Here is a 22,893-nt window from a genome sequence, read left to right on the forward strand (position 1 = left end):
TCATCAATCCAACAACTCCAAAACACTCTGGTGGACAAGTTGTGAGCTGCACATTCACCACGCTATGAGATAATAACGGAACGTTACGAGACAGAGTTGTTTTCGAGGCAAATGCAGACACAGAGGTTTTGCATGAATTCACCTAGAAACAACTTAACTGTCTTGTAACGTTCCGTTATTATCTCATAGCGTGGTGAATGTGCAGGTCACAACTTGTCCACCAGAGCGTTGTGGAGTTGTTGGATTGTGTATTTGATGAAACCAAGAAATCCCATTATCCTCCGTAGCGTAGCTCTGAGCAACTCGCGGCTTCTAAAAACAGCTTGCACCGACAATTAAAGGTAACGCACCTCCTAAAACTATAGGGATTATGGCAATGGGCCCAATTTGCCAAAATGTTGAACTATCCCTTTAAGTTATATTGTTAAAAACAGCTGTAAATACTGTATATTTCATAGTGTGGCATGTTGTGTTATGGAGCCACAGTGGTTTTAGTTGGAGTAGACACAGGAACCACTGCAGGTGATATCTCAGGTGCTTTGTGGCTTGAAGTGAATGCATGGCTGCAGGACAGGATGACACTGTGTGCGCTCTGAACAGTGTGTTCTCACTGTGTAGCTCCAGAGAGACCAGAGCAGAGACGACTTCCTGGCTGCAAACCTCACACAGGTTGGTTGGACCGGGGCTGCCACTGGACCGTAGATTAACTGAAGTTAACTCACCACACTGACTGACCACATGTTTGTCTCCCTGTCATACGACCAATTAAAAAACCTGCCCACCTCCACTTAACCTTCTGTACAGTAGTGATGTATGTGCTGATTCCCATGCCCTCTCCCCCCCCCCCCCCGTCATCACATACAGCAGCAGACACCCAGATTATCTGCCTCCATGCAACCTAAGCAGCTACAGGACCTCTGTAGTCATGTCTTATGTGCGTTAAACAGTTCACTTCTAACTGCAGGCCTCTGTTCTGTCTCTATCTGTCTCTTAACGCAGGCCGGCACTCTGAGGTTCTGCGGTACGACGGAGTTCGCCAGCGGTCAGTGGGTCGGCGTGGAGCTGGACGAGCCGGAGGGAAAGAACGACGGCAGCGTGGGTGGAGTCCGCTACTTCATCTGCCCTCCTAAACTAGGTAACAGCTGCTGCCACGGGGCATTTGAGAAAGTCTTTTAGTCCCTGCAAACTGTTTATTCATTCTCTGGCTGGCTGGGGGGTGATTACTTGTTATCACATACATGTTATATACATCAAGGGTTCTCAACTAGTCTCACTCTGGGCTCCACATTTTCCCATGGTCATTAAGTCGCGACCCACTTTTATAGAATTCAAACCAAGAATTTTTTTTAAAGCCTTTAAAAACTAATTTTGCTCTTTACTGAGCAAAGTGCATTTCAGAGCTCATGAATGAAACTGAGGAGGAACATGACAACTGCATGTACGGAAGTGAATAAAAAAATATCAAACTGCACAAAATGGAGACCAACAAAACAATATATTTGACTTCTAATGCATCTCTGCTTTCAGAGCATGTTCACTAAAGTGAATAAATATCAAATTGCACAAAACAAAGACCCACAAAACAAAACAAGGTATTTTCACTGCATTCAGGCCACATTAATAAGAAACTGATATCTTTGCATTCAGAGCAAATGGAGCAAATAATAATAAAGTGAGGAGGACCATTACAACTGCATGTGTTCACGTGTCTCGTGTGCCATTTTTCAAAATAAAAGACATGTCCAACATCAGATGGACCCCTATCGATTAGCACTTTTGCTTCTTTGGGCTTCTTTTGGGGTTCCCTTTAATGTACATTTGTTGTAAACTGCTTATGAGTAACATATTTTTATTTCTTAGTAGTACATGAATAAATACCTAAATGAAGAATATGTAATATAATATACACACTTCATCTGTCACTGAGTGTAATGATCAACAAAATTGCTAATATCAGACACAATTTACTTTCTTGTGCACACTTTTTTACCAAGTGCAAATCGATAGAAACACAAGAAGACCTTTTTTTTTATATAACATGAAATACAAGTAAAATGCAAGTCACAGGCATCTACAAATACAATTTCTCTCTTTAAAAAAAAAAAAAAAACATCTTACAAACTTAAACAAACATAAATGAACAACAAACTTCCTGAGCTGGATAGATAGTTAAAGCAGATATCAGTGGAATGTTTTTGTTAATATAAGTCCTAAATAGTCCTATTTTCCGTCAGCAATCACTTACATGAAGTATTTCAGCCTAAACACGAGTCTCTCCGTCACTCTGCTCTGCTGTAACCCGAGGAGAAAATTTTCCTTGTGGGATACAAGTGTTATCCAATGAGGAGAGAGAACGGCATGAAGGGCTGTGTGTGCAGCCAAGGGATGCGCGTGAATGTGGTGACGTAGCACGAGGACCAATTGATGCCTGACAAGGGCGGGGGCTGCTAACTCATGGTGCATTCAAAGAAACTCGTACTTTGTGTTTTTCCTTCCTGTGAAGTCATACCAGTTCGATCTGGTACGAGTTCACGGGTCGGAAGTTACGAGTGGCCGTTATAGGGAACTTTCACAGACAACAGGATGGTAAAAACACGAGCTACGGGTTACCTGGAACGCTACCAAGTCGTAGTTGTGACTTGAAGCTGTAACTTACGGTTTCAAAAGCCTGCCTTGAACGCAGCATTAGCCGAAACGGCCGTGAACCTGATATCTGCTTTACGTCGTGGCAGTGGCGGCTGGTGGTGAAATAGGTTGGGTGGGCTAACCATAGACTATATAAAAAGGGGCTATGATACCCATTAAATGGTTAACACAACAGTAAAAGTTACATCCACATCTGACTAACACAGCAGTATAGCAACTACACACTGCATTAAATAGGCTAACATGTTTATTGCCATGTCATTGAAGTCTGATGCTCGAAAAAGTGTTTAGAAACTAGATACTCATACTAACAAAGACAGGTTAGAGCAGTAAAGTAGTGTAGCTGTGATGCTAGCGCCTAGCGCCGCTGTTTTCTGTCTTCTCCCTCCCACAACAACACAACTTCTCCTCCGGTTCCTGTCATTGGTCTGAAAACAGCAGTGTTGGGCTAAATGAAATTAGCCCCAATGACAAGAAAATTATGGCGGCGTGAAATGACACCTGTCAATCATTGACCCTGCGTCACCCCGCTGCTGATTGGTCAGAACCAATCGGCCTGTGGGCTGAATGAAATTAGCCCAAATGGTCAGCATATGACGTGGGTGGGACATGATACCTGTCTATCATTTACTCTCGAAAATGAATAAGAGCAGATTTGATATACTGGCTGCATAAAATTAGCTCATTCAGAGAAATCCTGTGTTTTTCTTATAACTGATGCTGTTGCCACTTCAGGTTTCAATAAAACTTCTAACAATCTTTTGTATTTTATTAAACAATAACTTCCTATCTTTATTGTATAATGCAGGGAGGGCTTAGCCCTGCTTGCACATTGATACCAGCTGTCACTGAGTAGTGGTCTCCAATGAGTATAGAACCTGTCAGATGAACCTCGAAGTGAGAACTTGATCAGAAAACAGAAAATGTCATGTGGCCAGACTTCGATTGACGGTGGTTGAGGAGACTAATAAAAGGATTCTCTTATGAGCATAAGGGAGGCGAAGGCGATCATATCATTTTGAATGGCTGTGGTACGGAGGTCATCTGGGGATTTACTGGAAATAGCGATATGTGGAGTTGGAATTAGATATACGCCCGATACATCTGGAATTGCCAGATTTCAAACAACTTGGAGCATGACCAATACATGAGGGTGAGAAAGCAAAGAAGACTTTTTAAAATTCTGTCAACCAAATGGTTTATTAAGATGTAAGGTGGACATCAGGTTCCCCTCAGAACATGGAGCTCTTGAGGATGCTGTTCCTGGACATGCAGTAAGCGTCCATCTGCTCCGACAGATGCCAGCAGCTGTCTCTCTGTCCATGCAGCTCTCTGAGCCTCAGAGCCTCCTTCCTCCTCTGCAGCTCGTCCTCCTCTTCCTCCTCTCTGAGGCTCCGTCCAGACTGCAGTGTCTTCTGCAGCCACTTCAGGGCCCTGGAGGACTTGGGTGGAGCTTTGGACTTGAGGTCGAAGTCGTCTGTGCAGAGTAGTGCTGTCTGCTCTCCAACCCAGTTGTTGATCAGAGTTCTCCTCTTTGTCTGCTCCTGACTCCTCAGTGCAGAGGTTGGACACGTCCAGCTGCTGTTGTCCTGCACCAGACAAAGCTCAGGCTGCTCTCTAGAGGAACACATGGGTATCACGATGGGATTTTCCTGCACCATCATGACCTTCTTCCACATAAGTCTCTCCATCTTCAGCTGCTCTGGCTCTCCATTCCCCAGGGCCTTTAGACCTTCCTCCCTCCTCTCCTCCTCCTCCTCCTCCTCCTCTCTTTGTTTGGCCTCCTGCCTCCTCCTCTCCTCCTCGGCTCTTTGCTTCTGCCCTCTCAGTCTTTCAGCTTCCGTAACCCTCTCTTCTTTTTCTCTCACGCTCTTTTGAAGCTCCTCCAGAGCAACTCTTCCTCTTCTGTCCATCTCCATTTCTCTCAGCTCTTGAAGTGTCTGTCTTCTGAGAAACAGCCTTCTCTCCTCAAGGCTCATTTTCCAGATGTTGTCGACAAGCTCCATTTCAGTTTGGAGTTGAGTCGGTGGTCCTGACATCTTGTCGTTGACTTGCACAGATCGAGTGTGTGTGTCTTTCAGTGGTTTGTAGTGAAGTGATGGCAGTGAGAAGAAGAGTGGAATCATGGAGCAGTTCCGTCCACTGTTACAGAGATAACAGATAAAGTTCTGCTTCTAGAATGTTCAGTGTAGATCTCCAACATGCTTCAGCCACAGTAAAAGCACTTTTTTTTAAAGTCCTCCAATGACTCAGTCCTAGTTCAATAAAGCCGAGGGACGTGTGAGAGACAAATCAAAGCAGCAGAGGCTGCGATGTAGCAGCATGGCTTATAAACATCGGATGCTAATGACTCCCCAAACCTTGTGTAGCCTACAGACTTGTGACTTGTCCTTTAAAGAGACCCCGAGGAGTTTGCTTTTGGTTATAAAAGAGTCTCATATTAATGTGGATGAATCTACATTACCCACACTTGTTAATGGGTCAATTTTCGATAAATATATCGTTTTGTCTTTATAGTTATTTTGATATTATTATTTAGTGGTCGACTCGTCCAGCATTTCCTGGTTTCGGTTTCCCGGATGCAATATTTTTTTTCTGTAGGATAGGTCCGGGAAAGTCCCGCCTTTCCCGCCGTTCCCGCCTCTGATTGGCTAGATGGGCTCCATTTTCGACTCTGATTGGCTAGAAGGGCTCTCGCCTGATTGGTTGTTTGTTTTGGCTGTGAAACGGCTGTGAAACGGCTGTGAAACGCAGGCTGTTGGCAAAGTGTGATAAGTGCCTAGATCTACCTGGACTCTCTCTACTTATCTGGCCTGTCTAGCCTCTACCTGCTCTTTCTACTAAACTTAACCAACTCCTTTCTTCATTGCCTAAACCCAACCAATGGCACAATTACACTTCTCTCAAACTCAAAATGTAAACTTGGAATATACATTTAAAAACTAAATTTTTCAGAATGTGAAACCAGCAGGGATTGAACTCGGATTCACCACACCGCAGGCGAAAACGCAAACCATTTCACCATGCCGTCTAATCACAATAAGACCTTCAGTTGGTGTGTATTTTAGTTTACTACAGTACTGTTGTGAGATGACGTTACACGGCCAAATCAAATAACCAATCGGAGGAGAGCTCATCCAGCCAATCAGAGGCGGGGAAGGCGGGACTTTCCCAGACCTATCCTACGAAAAAAAATATTGCTTCCCGGGCGCTGCCCGGTGGGTCATGGGAATAACGCCACCGGATCGCTATAGTTTCCCTAGTTTATGGTCGGAACTACGACGGTATCTGATCGTCTTCCAACCTCTGACTTTCATTCTTGATGAATAAAAACATTCTTGGCAAATGTTTTTGCTGTCGTCCGTCTTGTGCTGGTCCAAGAATTTCACTGTGCACGCGGAGGCTCATGGGAAATGTAGTGTGAAATAGGGGTGGGCAAAAATATCGAAATGGCAATATATTGCGATACTTTATATCGCGATACGATATCGATATTCAATATTTAAATATCGATTTTTTTTTTTTATAAAAAAAAAATAAAAAAATGTTTTCAATTTTTTTTTCAAGTGTGTTGTACATGCACATATGTTGTTGTAACTTGCACTTGTATAAAATGGCATGGATAATTTGAATTACATTGTTTTGACTCAGTTTGTCCTGTAAATTATCACTATCATCTGATGTACATACAACTCGGATTTTAAGATGCATAATGCCTTTTACATTTTTCAGTGAACTATGTAGAATATCGTAGAATATCGCAATATATCGCGAAATTTGGATATTGCAATATCGTATCGTATCGTGACTCAAGTATCGTGATGCGTATCGTATCGTGAGGTCCTTGGCAATACCCACCCCTAGTGTGAAAACACTTCTGCTCTCCGAAACTCCTCATAATCCCTTTAAAATGTCCCTTTAAATCGTGCTTGCAGCAAGGCCCCATTGGAATCATAGTAGTGTTGGCTGAATGGTCACATATCTGCTCCGTCCACCATTTTGGTTCATAGTGAAACGGCTGGACAAAAAGTATTCATGAAACTGCCAGTAGGCTATGTTTTGTACAGACATTCATTGCCCCAACAAGATGAATCCTGATTCATGTGGTGGTTTGACATAATTTATTTCAGATTCAAATTCATTCTTTATTGTTCCACAGGGTATTTTTTTTCACAGTTTGTATCACATTTAACAGATAATTATTCAACACACATGTAAAGATACAACATGCCGATTATTTTAGAACATGTGAGTGATTTTTAGGAGTTGGTTTCTGTTGTTGACGGGCAGCATGGTGAAATGGCAGGATCAGAAAGTCAGGACTATGACAGTATGTTAGGGCTGTGCTGAGGAAAAAATCTGAAAGATCAAGGGGGAAAAAAAGTAATATAAGGATGAAGTTGTAATTTTAAATTGTGTTTTAGAGCGGAAACTTGAGAAGCTTTAAAACGAGGAACACAGAGCCTCATGTTGTGCCTGTTCCACTGGATTCACAGATAGTTGGATTCTTTATCTTGTGGCTCATTAGCATCATCATCATCATCATCATCATTGACAAGACTGTGATATGAGTCATAACATTAAGTTATATGAGCTGCAGTTCAGGTAATAGAGGACAGGAAGTCATCTGAAACACTACTACACCCACGCTGATCTGCTCTGGCTCAGTCAGTAGCAGAAGTGTCATATTTGTCAGCCAATCAAAAGCTACCTTACCTAAATCAGTCGCCTTGGAGACGTACATGGAGGGCACTGAAGTATTATCTGATATGAGTTCACTCCAAACATCTGAACAAATGTCCCTGTACATTATTACGTGCATGTCCGTTCTGGATATCAGCTTTTAGAAGTGTCTCTCTCTTTTGTGTTGCAGGGATTTTCGCCCCAGTGTCAAAGATTTCCAAGGCTGTGGACCTGACACCTTCATCCGTCACCTCCACCCCCCGGACTCCCCGCTTGGACCTGGCCTCCCGCCTGGCCGGGAAGACCAAGAAGGAAAAGGAGAAAAAGGAAAAGGAGAAGGAGAAAGGTAAGGCTCTGTTTTATGTAATGTCACACACACATCAGAAACAGAATCATGCTGCTCCGTGCGTCGTGGCTGTGAGGGGATCATGCCTATGTTCCCCACTTTGTATGGGACCGGGGAACATAGAACCCTTTTTCTAAAAAAAGGTCTCATATATGTTCCCCGCTTTTCACCAAAAGGACCCGGGGAACATGCAATTTTTGTACCCATACCTGGAAGTGGAGTTGTGACTTTGCAGATTTTTGCCTATTTTTGAGAAAGAAGTTGAGTTGTGACTTTGAGTGAGAAGTGTAAATGTCCCATTGGTTGGGTTTAGCACTAGAACCGCCGTGAGGTCATTTTGACCTCTCTCGCTTCTTAAAATGCATGTAACTCTGTTTTCGTAAAAACCCTATGTGTCCCAGTCGATTACTTTTCCTAAAAGTGTGTTCTACATCATCTTGTGCGTTTTCATGATTCTAGTATAAAAGAGAACGAAAAAAAAAGTGATTTTACCTAGAACCGCCAAGAGGTCATTTTGACCTCCATTCATTCTAATGCAAAAATGGTAAATGGACTGCATTTATATAGCCATATATATTATATAGCCAGCCAGACACACAGCTCAAAACACTTTATAGTAATGCTTCACATTCATATACACACACATACTTTACAAAAAATAACAATACTCGTTGCTAGGCAACCAATATAGACGACTCTGTATTTTTCTATTTTTCGATCAGTGTGTGCTTATAAAAATGTATAAAATTGATTTTCCAATCATTGCAATCTGGGCTAAATAATGTCCATTTAGTCACTCAGTTTGTCAGTTAGTTAGTTAGACAGTTAGTTATTTAGTTAGTTGGTCATTTTGACCTCATCCCACAACACAACACGAGTTCAGATATTAGAAAGTTGTCAAACAGTTAAACAGGTGTCAAACAGATAAAAAATGAACATTACTCATAAACATTGAACATAACAATGACAGTCCCTTGCTCTCATGAGAAATGGACATGAATTCAGACATTTTTAACAATTTTGAAAATTTTTATATACACACACTGTTCTAAAAATAGAAAAATAAAGAGTCGCCTATATTGGTTGCCTAGCAATGACTATTGTTATTTTTTGTAAAGTATGTGTGTGTATATGAATGCATTCCTATATTAGCATTACCTTAAAGTGTTTTGAACTGTGTGTCTGGCTGGCTATATAATATATATGGCTATATAAATGCAGTACATTTAGCATTTTTGCATTAGAATCAATGGAGGTCAAAATGACCTCTTGGCGGTTCTAGGAGTACATGGAATTTTGGCGGTTCTAGGCAATGAAGAAAGGAGTTGGTTAAGTTTAGTAAAAAGAGCAGGTAGAGGCTAGACAGGCCAGATAGAGAGAGTCCAGATAAGTAGAGAGACCAGGTAGAGGCTAGAGTCCATCGACCAGCAACAGTGGGGAACATAGGACCCTTTTTTTCAGAAAAAGGGTCCTATGTTCCCCAGTATGTATTGCGACCGGGGAACATAGGACCCTTTTTGGTAAAAACGGGGAACATAGGACCCATTTTCAAAAAGAGGGAACATAGGTACGCTCCCGCAGTGAGTGTGTGTGTTCTGTTTGCTCTCAGCCCAGAAGAAGAAGGCGTCGGTGGCCAGTCTGGACCCAGAGGGGCTGAACGTGGAGGTGGGAGATCAGGTTCTGGTGGCCGGACAGAAACACGGCATCGTGCGCTTCTACGGCAAGACTGACTTCGCTCCAGGTAGCTCCAGAGGCTTGTTACCACGGTGACATGCTAGACACTATTCAGAATACTACCCTCGTATTGTAGGCTACTCATTGTATTGTATGTATTAATTTAATACATGTATTTACTTTAATAAGTGATATTTATCACATTTATCAACTATTTCGTACACATTTATCACACAAACACTGTAGAAAATAACATTGACCAAATCCATCAATTCAAGGAGATGAGGACTTTATTACAGTACTGTAAGTGAAGCAGGTGGTAGTGAATCAACCAATCTTTAGTTTTAAATTCCTCGGTTTCATTTTAATTTTTTTAATGAGGCTAGTTTGATTTTATCTTTATTGGTGTACATGAATTAATTAATTTTTTAATAGTTTAGGTTTTTTATGAATTATATTATTTTATGTCATTTTATCATTACATGACAATTGTTGGTGTGTCTTTTGGCCATTTTTTAAAAACACAAATAAAGATAATCTTTGAGTTGTTTTCGAGGTAAATGCAGAGACTTCTTGCTGAAAAACTGTCCCCGACGGGAACGCGCATCAGCGGTTTTGCATGAATTTCCCTCTAAAACAACTCTGTGTGGTAACGTTGTGTTATTATCTCATAGCGTGGTGAATGTGCAGCTCACAACTTGTCCACCAGAGCGTTGTGGAGTTGTTGGATTGTGTATTTGATGAGTTTGATGAGGGAGCTGAGCTGTCTGTGTCTGTGCACCTGCAGGTTACTGGTTTGGCATCGAGTTGGATCAGGCCACGGGAAAACACGACGGCTCTGTGTTTGGAGTGCGTTACTTCAACTGTCTGCCCAAATACGGAGTGTTTGCTCCGCCCTCTCGCGTCCAGAGGTAAGATAGTGATCAAAACAACAAACACTGTGACATGTCATTTTGACCTTTTGTCTTCTTGTTGGATCATATCAGTGTAAGTTTTCTCTGTTTGCTGGGGAGCCTCGTACTGTATGCAATAAACCAAGTAAACATAAGATGTGTTCTTTTTTAACCCTCTTGTGATGTGCGTGTGTGTGTTTTATGTTTTTTTTATGTAACGGTGAAATCTCCTTTCATTGATGCTTGTGTTAGGATCGGAGGTCCTAAAGATGGCTCACAGAATGACAACTCCATGGTGAAGAAGGTCCACCAGGTCACCAGTAAGTATCATCATCCTACTGTCATGAGCCTGCAGCTGTCATGGAGCTGTCAGGGCTTCATCTTTTTAGTTTTTTTGGTTTTATTGCCACCACTGGACACAGTTTTGGACACCCATGATGTACAATTGTGAAGTAGTTGGTAAAATGTAACTAAAAACAGAACGTAGTGATGCTCCCCATCCGTGTCCCATTAGTACCTTTTACTTTTACAACCTTTTGTTGCCCCTGTCCCAACTTTTTGATGTGTTGCTGCCATCAACAGGCATGAGAATCACTCACCTTTCGGCGAAATTCGCCGTTTTGAAACCAAAATAGATGACCTACGTGAATCGTGCAGATCCGATGAGAAAATATTTTTGAGGGGGGGGGCTCAAGTGACAAGTGATCGGGATTTGGATGTATAGATTACAAGAGCCTTGAATTGAGAAGAGAAAAAAAGTAGAAGAAGAGGAAAACACCCACAAGCGCGAGAGCACCTGATTGGGTTGTGGTTGTGAATTGTACTGTGCAGTCCAGAGCGGCGGCAGCGGTGACGCCGCTGCGTGAAGTCGCCACATTGTAATTTGAGCCGTTACAGCGCGACCTGTCCATGTGCCTGCGTTTGTGTGTGTGACTGTGCACCAGCGTGCTAGAGAGAGACGGGCCGCCACAGACTCGTTAATTAATGCAAGTTGGTTGATAAGTTTCGTTTTTACCACCACTAGTATGCATGCACGCTTCTCTCTCTCTCTCTCTCTCTGTGTGAGTGAGTGAACACACAGCGAAGGAGCGCTATGCGGAGATGAATTAACGGAACGATATTGCGTTGATGAAAAAAAAAAGCAGAGTCAATTTGTGGCTTGGTCTTGATTCTGTGGCGCTGCACCACATTGGTCTACGTATGGGAAACAATAGGTGTGTGTGTTTGAGTAAAATGGTCGTTTGTGTTTCATTCTATAAACTACTGAGAACAATTTCTCCCAAAAATTACAACTGGTCAAAATAACAAAAAAAGATGCAGTGTTTTCAGACCTCAAATAGTGCAAAGAAAACAAGTTGATATTCATTTTTAAACAGACCACTAATGTTTTAATTTAGGAAGAGTTCAGATTAATATTGATGGAAATTTCAATTTTAATCCTGCAGCAGCAGGGATTGATTATTTACTGATGCATAATAGTTCTAAGATTTTCTATTAAAGTAAAGTCAATAATGACATTTTTTGTGTTCTCTTTGTATTTGGAAAAGTATCAAAAAACATGTTGGTACCAATACCAGTACCAACATGTTGGTATCGTGACAACACTAATAACTTTATATAGCATAATGTGACCATACTTTATCATACACTCATACTGTCTTGTTCTTCTTCTTGAATTTCTTCTCAAAATGCATCAGATTAATGCTTTCAAATATGAAATATTCAAATTTTTCTTCCGGGGGAGCATGCCCCCGGACCCCCTTAGAGGGGTCGTATCCTTCTCACCTTTTTCACCCATGACCTGTTTTCATGTCTGCATCAAACTGAAAATGATCAAGGACGTACCGGGCACATTGATACAATCGAAGGGCTCAGGTTCACTCAGTGTTGTTTATTGAAGGCAAGGTGAAAACCAGGAAGTCAGTTCAATCAGGCAAAAGCACAATAATACAGCAGGCAAAACTCTTAGTCTTAGTTTATGTTTACATTATGTTCCATTGTGAATTAAATATGTATTTATGAGTTTTGCAAATCATTGCATTCTGCTTTTATTTACATTTTACACAACCTCCTATAGTAACTTCAGTGGATTTGGGGTTGTAGAATGAACACAGGCCACTTCACTACAGTACTAGACATACTGCAGCCGTTTGATTATAGTAAAACAATGTAAAATAAGAAGAGAAGAACAAACTATTTACTGAAATCACAGTTCAATTTTCACCAGCTTGTTCATATCTGATATGTTCTCATTTTGTTGAAGGAACCATTAATCAGAAACAAAGTTATTTTTATTTTCATTCATTATATTTTTATTGAGAAGATTTGCAGTCTGCTGGCTGTTCATATTCATATTTCTGATTAAAACAATTTTTGTCTGTTCAATAGATGTCAGTACTGTTTGGCCGCTCACAGTTCATAAATTGTGGGTCACAGCGATCAGTCACTAACGTACTGTTTGTTTGTGTCCTGCAGTGTCACAGCCGAAGCGTAACTTCAACACCATGCGTTCTCCTAAAGACCTGACCTCGGAGAGCTCCATATCCAGGTGAGACATACAGGACATAGTTATAATGAGATAGATTTTTTTTTTTTTTTTTTTTTTTTTTTTTTTTTTTTTTTCGATTCTTTATTGAACATGTCATAGGCTAATAAAAACAAAAACAAACCAAATAACAAAAATAAAAAAAATCAGATAAGTGTATATTGGCAATCATCATCTCTACACACTAAAAACTGTTGGGTTGAAAAATAACCCAACCTTAACCCAACTGCTGATCAACATAGGGACAGAACACGCGCTGGGTTGTTTCGACCCAAGTGCTGGGTTCCCCCGTTTAACCCAGAAAGTTGGGTTGTTCATTTGACCCAACTAGTGAGTTAAATTAACTCTATTGCTGGGTTAAAATTACCCATGTGCTGGGTTATATCCTGCCCCATTGCCCTGCTACTTTTACTTTTTTAATTGATAATATTAATAATAAATATTATAAATAATTGATAATCAGATTCTATTATATGACTATCTAATATTAATACAAAATATATTATAATCATTATTGTTGCTGTTGTAATTTCCCATAATCATACAAACACACACCATACACACATAGGCCACTGTTAACTTAAATTTATTGGCAGTTTAACAAATTTTACACCAGCACAGGTGCACAGGCTGAATGAACACAAATAGGTAACAATGCTCAGTTTGCAGGTTCTCTCTCACACACACAGATCTTGCAGTAGTGGGTCTGAAGACTTGTCCTCCTCTCCTGTAGATGGATGGAGGAAGCAGAGCTGGCAGGACCTTCAGCACCCTCTCACCTTTAACAACTAAACAAAAGACAAAAGAAAATGCACAAGTTCAATTAACATGAAATAGTTTCTATAACAATTGATATTTCTCAAACAGTAGTTGTTTGACTGGAATACCTGGTAAAAGGAAAATACACACTCCACTCGCTTTTTACACAGCTTGTGCAGCAACACAGCTACGCTGCACGCATTGTCGCTCCCGAGTCAAATTGTTAAGACTAAAAAGTTCAGTGATTGTTTCTCTAACGTAATTTGATATCAGGGCGTTAAGGTTGTTTTACTCCGTGAGCCGAATTATCTGTAGCCGTATCCCCCTCTCCCACACCCGATGCTTAAAAGCAGTAAAAGCACGACTAAAGCAGTTTCGTGTTAAAAACCAGTGTTTACTTGACGCTGTTTGGCGGACACAGACAGGCCGTCTGCAGGGCTGGAGCCGAGCTGCTGCTAACCACTGCTCAGCTTGTTTCTCTGATAGCCTCAGAGCCACACGCTCGAGGGTTTTTTAACGTGAGCCGAATTATCCGCAGAGGTCTCCTCTTCTCCACAACACACAGACCCGGTGACACCCGATAAAACGGGAAATAACGCAGTTTGAAGTGAAAACTCACCGTTTCTCCAACGCCGTTCGGCAGACAGCTGGGCTTCACGGAGGGGCTGCGAGTCTCCTGTTTGTCTCTCTGGTAAAAAAAAGAAGAAAAAAAAAGAAGAAAAAACACTGATTAAAACATAAATAATAATGATAACAATACAGTAATGTTGATAAAGTACAGTCGGTTTAAAACGTTGTGTCCTCCCTCTTAAAGTAATGTTACGTTACGTTACCTTGATTGATCACCCTCAGTTAAACGTTACTCCTGGGTTTAACGGCTCTGCTGGAGCTCGTCAGCTCGTTAACTGTGGCTAGCCTTAGCTACTGCTAACGACAGCTAGCTGCCAGCTACTGTTACACAAATATGAAGATATAAAATGTCCAATGGCACATTACAGCCAGATGAACAATAAACCCGGAGACTACTGCATATTAAATTGCAAAATTCAAAAAGGCTAATGTTATAGAATTGTAAGTTGGCTAACGTTGGCTAGCATCTAGGAAAATCTAGCCTAACTTCCCAGAAAACAACAACAACATTAACCCACCTTTTGATCCAAGAGTGTGAAATGATATTGAGATCATCATGCTATTACCACAACCGATCAAGACTATAGGAAAATTATTATTTATATTAACCTACCAGAAAATCCTGATGTGTCTGGTCCAACTGCTCACAGAAAGATCCAGAAAGTTCGACAAAGGATGAGCGGGAAAATGAAGAATGACCCAGCAGTTGGGTCAAAGTAACCCAACCGGGTGTTCAGATAGAAATTAACCCTCACAACCCATTTACCCAGCATAAAACAACCCAACTGTGTGTTTACAGTACCCAAAACAACCCAGAATTTTGACCCAGCATGAATAACCCAGCAATGTGTTTACAGAAACAACCCAGCATTTTTTAGTGTGTAAAAGAAAATTGCCTGCCATGTTCAAAAGGGGTAAGAAGAAGTTAAAAAACTTTTCTGGTCCTACCCCCTCTATTTATATACTGTTAATCAAAATAATAATGACAATAATAAGTTGTACATATACATATACATACATATACACACTCACATGCACACATACACATACACACATATATATACACATACACATACATATACATACGCACACATACATAAACACATATACATGCATAAAACAATCATAGTAATATATGTATTCGGGATAATTAGTCCCGTCCCTAAAATCGAAAAACAATAAAATAAAACAAAACGTTAGTCCACCGCATAGGAACTCAGGGTTTTGTTTCTAAATAGTCTCTTTAGTTCATTTAAATTGTTACACATTTTCAGGTCGTTGCTGCAGTTATTCCACAAATTAACTCCTTTTGTTGTGACACAGTGGCGTTTCATGTTGGTCCTTACTGGTGGTTTTTTAAATATACATTTTCCTCTCAGGTTATGCATACTTTCCCTCAACTGGAACAACCCTTGGATACTGCTAGGTAGTTGTTGTTTTATTACTTTATACATGATTTGGATAGTTTTAAGATCAACCAGATCGTGGAATTTTAAGGTTTTAAGTTTGATGAAAAGTGGATTTGTAGATTCCCTAAAGGGGGTTTTATTAACAATTCTTATTGCTCTTTTTTGGAGCAAAAAGATTGGTTCTATATTGGTTTTATAAGTGTTCCCCCACACTTCCACACAGTAGGTGATGTATGGAAGAATAAAGGAACAGTACAATGTATATAAGGAGGCTTGATTTAATAGATCTTTGGCTTTATTTAGTATTGCAATTGATTTGGATACTTTGGCTTTAATATAATTAATGTGTGGTTTCCAACTTAGTTTGTTATCTATTAGTACACCTAAGAATTTAATTTCGGATACTCTTTCGATTTCTACATCATGTATCATAATTTTCTTCTCTGTGTTGATGGTTCGGTTCCCAAAGATTATAAATTTCGTTTTACTTAAATTCAATGTTAATTTGTTTTCATCAAACCAAGTCTTCATCCCACTCAATTCCTTTTCCACTGTATCCAAGAGTTGTTCTAAGTTGTCTCCACAGCACAGCAAATTCGTATCGTCTGCAAATAGAATAGTTTTCAGGATTTTTGATACTTCACATATATTGTTAATGTACAGTATGAACAGCAATGGTCCCAACACTGAGCCCTGGGGTACTCCACAGGTAACCCTCAACATTTGTGATTTAGAGTTATGTACTTCAACATACTGATACCTGTTTGTTAGATAGCTGGATAGCCAAGATAGTGCTATCCCTCTGACACCGTATCTTTGTAGTTTTTTTATTAATAACTCATGGTCCACGGTATCAAATGCTTTTTTCAAGTCCAGGAATACCCCTACTGCATAGTTTTTATTTTCTATTGCCTCCGTGATTTTTTCTACAAATTCTATCAGTGCCAGTGAAGTTGTCCTGTTTGTTCTAAAGCCATATTGTTGTTCATACAACACTTTGTGTTTTGTTATAAATGCATCTAGTCTTGTATGAAAAAATTTTTCTAATATTTTCGAAAACTGAGACAGCAGTGAAACAGGTCTATAGTTAGAGAATACATGCTTGTCTCCGGCTTTATATATTGGTATGACTTTAGCCATCTTCATTTTTGTTGGAAAGATACCAGTTTGTAGAGATTGGTTAAAGATATGTTTCAAAGGTGTTGCTATGCATTCAATTATGTTTTTTACTGTGGACATATCGATACCATTCCAGTCCGCAGACTTCTTATTCTGGAGTATTTTTACAGTGTCAATAATTTCTTTTTCATCGGTACCCTTTATAAATATTGTTTCCTTGACATATATATCTTTACTTTCTACACCATTTGTACTGCCAGTATTTGAAATCTCCCCCGCCAAACCAGGACCGATACTGACAAAGAATTTGTTAAATTCATCTGCTATTGAGGCCATATCGGTAGTAGTGTCATTTTTGTCCAGGAAATAACTAGGGTATCTTACCTTCCCCGTTCCTGTCTTTATGATGTCATTTAATATTTTCCATGTGTTTTTAATATTATTCTTATTGTCCTCTAATAGCTTACTGTAATAATCCTTAGATGTTATAGATGTATAGATGAGATAGATGTATAGTGTGAATAGTGTGAACATGTGTAATTTGATTAAACTCAGTCCTTTTATCCTTTCACCAGGAGACAGACATGTTTCACACTCTACTTCAGCCTTCTCCAACTTTTTTTTTCCCCCTCTGAGAACTACTTTGAAAAGATAAAAACGAAGCTGAGAGCTCCTCACATCTTATAGTAGCTACTGTCAACATTTAGGCACATATAGTATCACAACACTCAAACTGACCTCCAAACCAAATCAGATGAATAAGATCATTTCAGAAGTCATCAAATAGACCTCCACACATTCAACATTTGGCGAGACAGCCTAGGTGAATAGGCAAAATACTGTAGGTAGCACTATGAAATGTTCTCAGTTTGTTATGTACTTAAAAACTAAGAAAAAAATATATTGCAAGTTTTCTGAATTTTATGTTTATATATGCAAATGAGGCGCTAACTCATTAAATATACACTAATTTGCATATACAGTATATTGCCAAGAACAGAGTCACCAACATTGGATGATGCCAGATACATTCCACAAGAAACTTTTTACAGAAGGGATTGTGGCTATGTCCTCTTATCAGCCCACACATCAGGAAATACCGTTTACAATCAAATACATTTTCGCCATTTTTTGGTATAAAATGTACTTTATACCCGGCTATGAATGATATATCAACAAAGATATAGATAGGAAGAAATGTGGAAAGTAATGAGAGTAATGGGTATTTCATATCTTGATGTGTAAGAAACAATCATTTTTCAGTTCTGTCAGGCAAAATGAAGTAAAATAAACAACTAATTGTGTGTTATTGATGTTTTATTGCCACTAGTTTGAAAGAAGACATGTTTAGGAAGCAAAATATGACAAAATCTCAAAATCGACCAACAAAAAGGGGGAAATGGCATTTACGGGGTGCTGCTGTCTCGCCTTAAATCGACTGCATGGGCTTAATACAAAAAGATCTGGGCTGAATGTATGAAAGCAAAAATGTCCCTGTGTGAGCAGAAACACTGACCCTCTGCTTTACTAATCTCCCTCCTTCTTCTGCCTTTCTTCCTCATCCTCCTCACCTCCTCCTCCCTCGCTCGCTGCTTCTTTTCCTCCCCCCTCCTCCTGTCTTCTCCCCCTGCAGGTTGCTGTTCTGCTGTTGGTTCCCGTGGATGCTCCGCGCCGAGATGCATTCCTAACAACTCCCCTCGACTCCTCCTATCTCTGCTCCTCCAACCAGATCAATCTCTCTGCTCCGTCTTCTCTCTTCTTCTCTCCATCTTTTACTTTTCCGTCCTCTCTGAGTCTCCTCAGACTATCGCTATTGCCGGTCAAACTTCTCGCAGTGAAAACCCAGTCTCTCCTCTCTCTCTCTTACAGTCTTACAGCCCAAATCCTTCTAATTTCGCCGTTCTATAGCAAAATCTATAGTGCCTTCGATCTGATCAAAACGTCCTGCATTCCTGTAATGAAACTGAAACAGCTCTGCTAAAGCAACTCCCCCCAAAACGATCTCTGCATCCCTTCACTTGTCTTATCCATCCCATTGTCCCGGTTGGGTATTTTTCCATGTTGTACCTTTTATCGAGGGCAGAAAAACCTGCTGTGTACTCTCTCTAAAGCCAACACTACTTCTCATTAGTTTGTGCTGCTACAGGTTTTGGTTTTGCTGCTACCAGATTTGGGTCTTGCCTTTTTTTTTTTTAAACTGAGCACCAGATGAATTTGTCTGAGGTTGAGATCTGTTAGCTATGAAGACAGTAACGCTGTCACTTTGACTCAAAGATTCTCTGCATAAGGACCTGAACACAAGAGACTCATCAGACTGTGCTGATAAAGAAAGAGCACAGTATGGTATAGTACGGGAGCGTATCGCATTCACTTGAATAAAAAAAAAGTCTGTTTTTTCTGTCTTTCGAGGTAATTATTTCTGTTTTTCTGGGTAATTTATTTTTTGGTTTGTTTTTCTGACTAATTTTTTCTGTTTTTCGAACACAAGCATCAAAAAACTTTCCCGGGGCAAGCTGCACACGTCACATCAGGGAGCGCCTTCAAAATAAAAGTACTACTCATAACACAATGAGTAAAGGCGCGTTCTTTTACATTGCTTAACATACAACCATGGATATGCTCCACAAAAAATACAGTCTTATTTTCACTGTGTTCCAAGTAAATTCAGATTTATATTGAAAGGAAACGACCTGTTATTACAGAATATCTCCTCAGAGAGTGTCACTCGTGTAGCACTTTTATTTTGAAATCAGTCCTTACGTTACTTGCAGGTGGGAGCTTCTCACGGGATTTTGAAATCTCGAATCTAAGTCAGAAAAAAAAAATACTACAAAAAACAGGGGAAAAAATTTGTCAGAAAAACAGAAAAAAATATTCAAAAAAACAAACCGAAAAATAAATTACCCAGAAAAACAGACGAAAAAAATTAATTACTCAGAAAAAACGAACTTTTTTTTTTATTCAAGTGAATGCAATACACTTCCGTAGTATAGATGCTGCGCAACTCAAAATGTTTGGGTGCTTATAAAGAAAATGTTTTGGATATGGTTGGTGTTGGTAGTGTTGAACCCTGATCTGGCTGCTGCTTCCTCACAACAACACATCTACAGCTGCTCTCTCTCTCTCTCTCATGATAATTGGCTTTATGATTTGTAAATAGGAAACCATCCATGCATGGTGTCTGCTTCAAACGTGTTTCAGAGCTGCCTTGAATCAGAGAGACTACCCCCCGAAACCCCACCCCACCCCTCTATAACTCTGAACTGGGTATGAGGACTCATATTATCACCTGCATGCTTTAATCTCAGATGTCAAACTGAAAACAGGGTTTATCTGCTATTTTATCACAGCGATACAGTCGGTTATAGATTTTTTTTATTTTTTTTTTATCATCAGATAATTTCACCGTTGGGATGTGGGTCTCTGCGAAAACAAGGGGTCATTGTTGTGTATTTGATGTGGACGCTGTTGAATCCGATGTAGCTGCACACACATGTGTTACACTGCTGCACAAGCTGTGCTGAACTGGAATGGTGACACAAAGGATCTTCACTCTGATCAGAAGACTAGTTTAATAGAGTACATACAAATAGCCGTCATCGTTAATCAAGCGTTAGTCCATATAGTTAGGGTTGGATTATTATAAATCTATTAAAAAATCTTCTAAAGAGCTGCAGTTGTTATCTGTCATTAACCAAAACTGCTAACAGACCCAAAATCAAAACTGTTCAAATCAGAATGTGTTTTCAGCTCAAAGTCCTATCAAGGTGTTTGTGTGTAGCTGCCGTCTTGTTCGCATCTGAAAACATGTTGGATTTTAAACAAATTAGTTGAATATTTGTTTTATCAATAATCGTTTGTATATCTATCTGCATCAAACATTAACCTCCTCTAATGTCCATGTTTTGTATTTCCTACCGTAGAAATTTAAATATGAATAATCTCTCCAGAGAGTCCATGACATTTGAAAGTTTCCCCCTCTTCCCTTCCTCTCTCATCCCTCTTTCTCCATTTAAATAAGACTTTGGTACTTTCTTTTCTGTGAATGTGAGCGTCAACAAAAATACAAGTTAAGCGGAACTTACGCGTGCGCTTCATGTTAAAAGCTCTCTCTCTCTCTCCGAGTATGTGCATAACTTTAAAACAGCAATATGTAAACAGTGTACCGATCTCTTTGTGGAAATGGTTCCTGTGTTAATGTCTCTTCACACTCTGTAAAGCACACTAGTTACAGAGAGATGAACACGCTCACACTCTGACGGCCGAGGCTGCTGGCGGCGACACACAGACAATGTGCAGAGAAGATAGACAGCCTAAGGAGAAGCAGGAAGTAACGCTCGCATCGGGACCGCAATTCGGAAAAAATCTCCATGTAAGTGAACGGGAGTCAAAATTTTATTCCGTGATCCAATTGAATTGTGCCATAAGAAAATATCTGACCTCTTTTTTTCGCATGAAACGCGATGTTTTAAATAGGTATAGACGTCATATATTTTTCTCATTACACAATTCAATCGGATCAGGAAATAAAATGTCGACTCCCATTCACTTACATGGAGATTTTTTCTGAATTGCGGCCCCATAGCGAGCTTCTCTTCTGCTTCCACTAAGGCTCTTTATAGCAGCGTGGGTGGACCCAACAGTTCAACAGCCGTTGTGATTTTTCACTTTTCCTATTAGAAAATGGCCACAGTGACAAACAAATACGATCAAACTGACTCCCTTCATCTGTAATCTACGATTTACATTTATCTAGATGTAACAGAGGTCCGCGGGTGTGCCACAGTCACGAGGTACCAGTAAGGTGAAGTGACGGTAGTGTGGCGGTTAGCGGTACTGGAAGTAAACTCACTCACCCATAAAAGACGTGCTAACCCGCCTGCCAAGCGGTTGTCAACCTCTTGGTGAAACGGTTAGCATCGTCGCCTACGGTGCGGGAGCCCGCGGGTTCGGTCCTCGCCTAGGCTAGGGCAAGTCCGAACCAACTACATCGGTCACATAGACAGATGTAGCTCTTAGTTTACAGTTAAAGACATATTGTTTTATTAATTTCTAATCGTCCATATTTATTGGGTTTTGAATTTTGGAGTGGGGGAATTACATGCAGATAGTCTCTGCTTATGGGGTGCCTACTCAACCCACTGAGCCTTTACTGAACCTTCGAGTCCACCAGTGCTGAAGCTGTTCAGTGAGCCGCTCCCTCCTCTCTGGTTGGTTTCTGGAACTGTCTTCTCTCTCAGTTGGTCTTTGTGCTCGTCTCACCGCCGCCTCGGCTCAAGGAAAAACACTTTGTGGTCGCTCCTGCACACTGCTGTCGATAACCGTTCATGTTGTTGCCGTGGAATCTAGCTTCAACATTACACAAATGAAAACTACAGCACTCAGTTCATCGGTCAAACCAGCTGCAGAACAAGAACATCCAGTCAAGTTCCTTATTTCTGCTCAAACTCAAAGCTCAGGGTCCAGCGGCACCGCTAGATAAGAGAGCAGAAGGTCCGGGATGGCAAAAGGCGTGGCATCCATCTCTCAAGCTTTGCTATAGGATGAGTCACGTGACACAGAGTATTGCCCCTGGTAGCAGGGGCGTGTCCAGACATTTTGGATAGGGGTGGCCCAAGTGGGGCACTGACTGTATGTCGGGGTGGCATGAAGCGTGAGCATTAGCGTTAGCTGCGCGCACACATTACGTACTCATGTGCACGTGCACACGCAAACACACACCCACACAGGTTTTGGCCATACCCATTTATGTCTCCCAAACTGCATATAGCCCATCATATTTTGGGGTGGCCAATCAGATGTCAGGGGGCCACCCAAGGCCACCCCCTGAACACGCCACTGCCTGGTAGCCCTCAGGTCCACAAGTAGATTTCATCAGCTTGTTAAGATGAATAGAAAGAAGTTATGTCGAAAAGATCTGAAAAAAAGGGTTGCAGCATTTTTCTTCTTTTTTATTTTTACTGGAATTTGTTTACGCAGCTTTCCAGGTGAGGAAATGTCCTTAAAAACTATTGACATTCCCTGACAACTACAATCAGCCCTGGGAAAAACTCATTTTGATCAGGAATCTAAACCTTTGCCACCCAGAGTTTATAGGTGTACTTAGTAAAATTTCAGTTTAGAGCATCAGGAATGAGGTGAGGCTGCATTACACGTTGAAATTTGGGATGAATTTAAAAATCTGACTTA

General features: G+C 40.5%; 1 protein-coding gene across 1 annotated transcript in view; it reads left to right on the top strand.

The window, feature by feature from the left end:
* clip3 (CAP-GLY domain containing linker protein 3) overlaps window positions 1-18,392 on the top strand; it is a gene marked incomplete at both ends in the record, with an annotated part of 36,572 nt that extends 18,180 nt beyond the window's left edge. The window contains 7 exons of the mRNA XM_083985139.1: window positions 1,000-1,135; window positions 7,520-7,675; window positions 9,285-9,416; window positions 10,137-10,260; window positions 10,495-10,562; window positions 12,718-12,790; window positions 18,338-18,392. Coding sequence (XP_083841265.1) covers window positions 1,000-1,135; window positions 7,520-7,675; window positions 9,285-9,416; window positions 10,137-10,260; window positions 10,495-10,562; window positions 12,718-12,790; window positions 18,338-18,392 — 744 coding nt within the window. The remainder of the gene's footprint in view (window positions 1-999; window positions 1,136-7,519; window positions 7,676-9,284; window positions 9,417-10,136; window positions 10,261-10,494; window positions 10,563-12,717; window positions 12,791-18,337) is intronic.
* Window positions 18,393-22,893: the final 4,501 nt, after the last annotated feature.

This window comes from Trachurus trachurus (assembly GCF_905171665.1).
Source record: "Trachurus trachurus genome assembly, chromosome: 13".
NCBI lineage: Eukaryota > Metazoa > Chordata > Actinopteri > Carangiformes > Carangidae > Trachurus > Trachurus trachurus.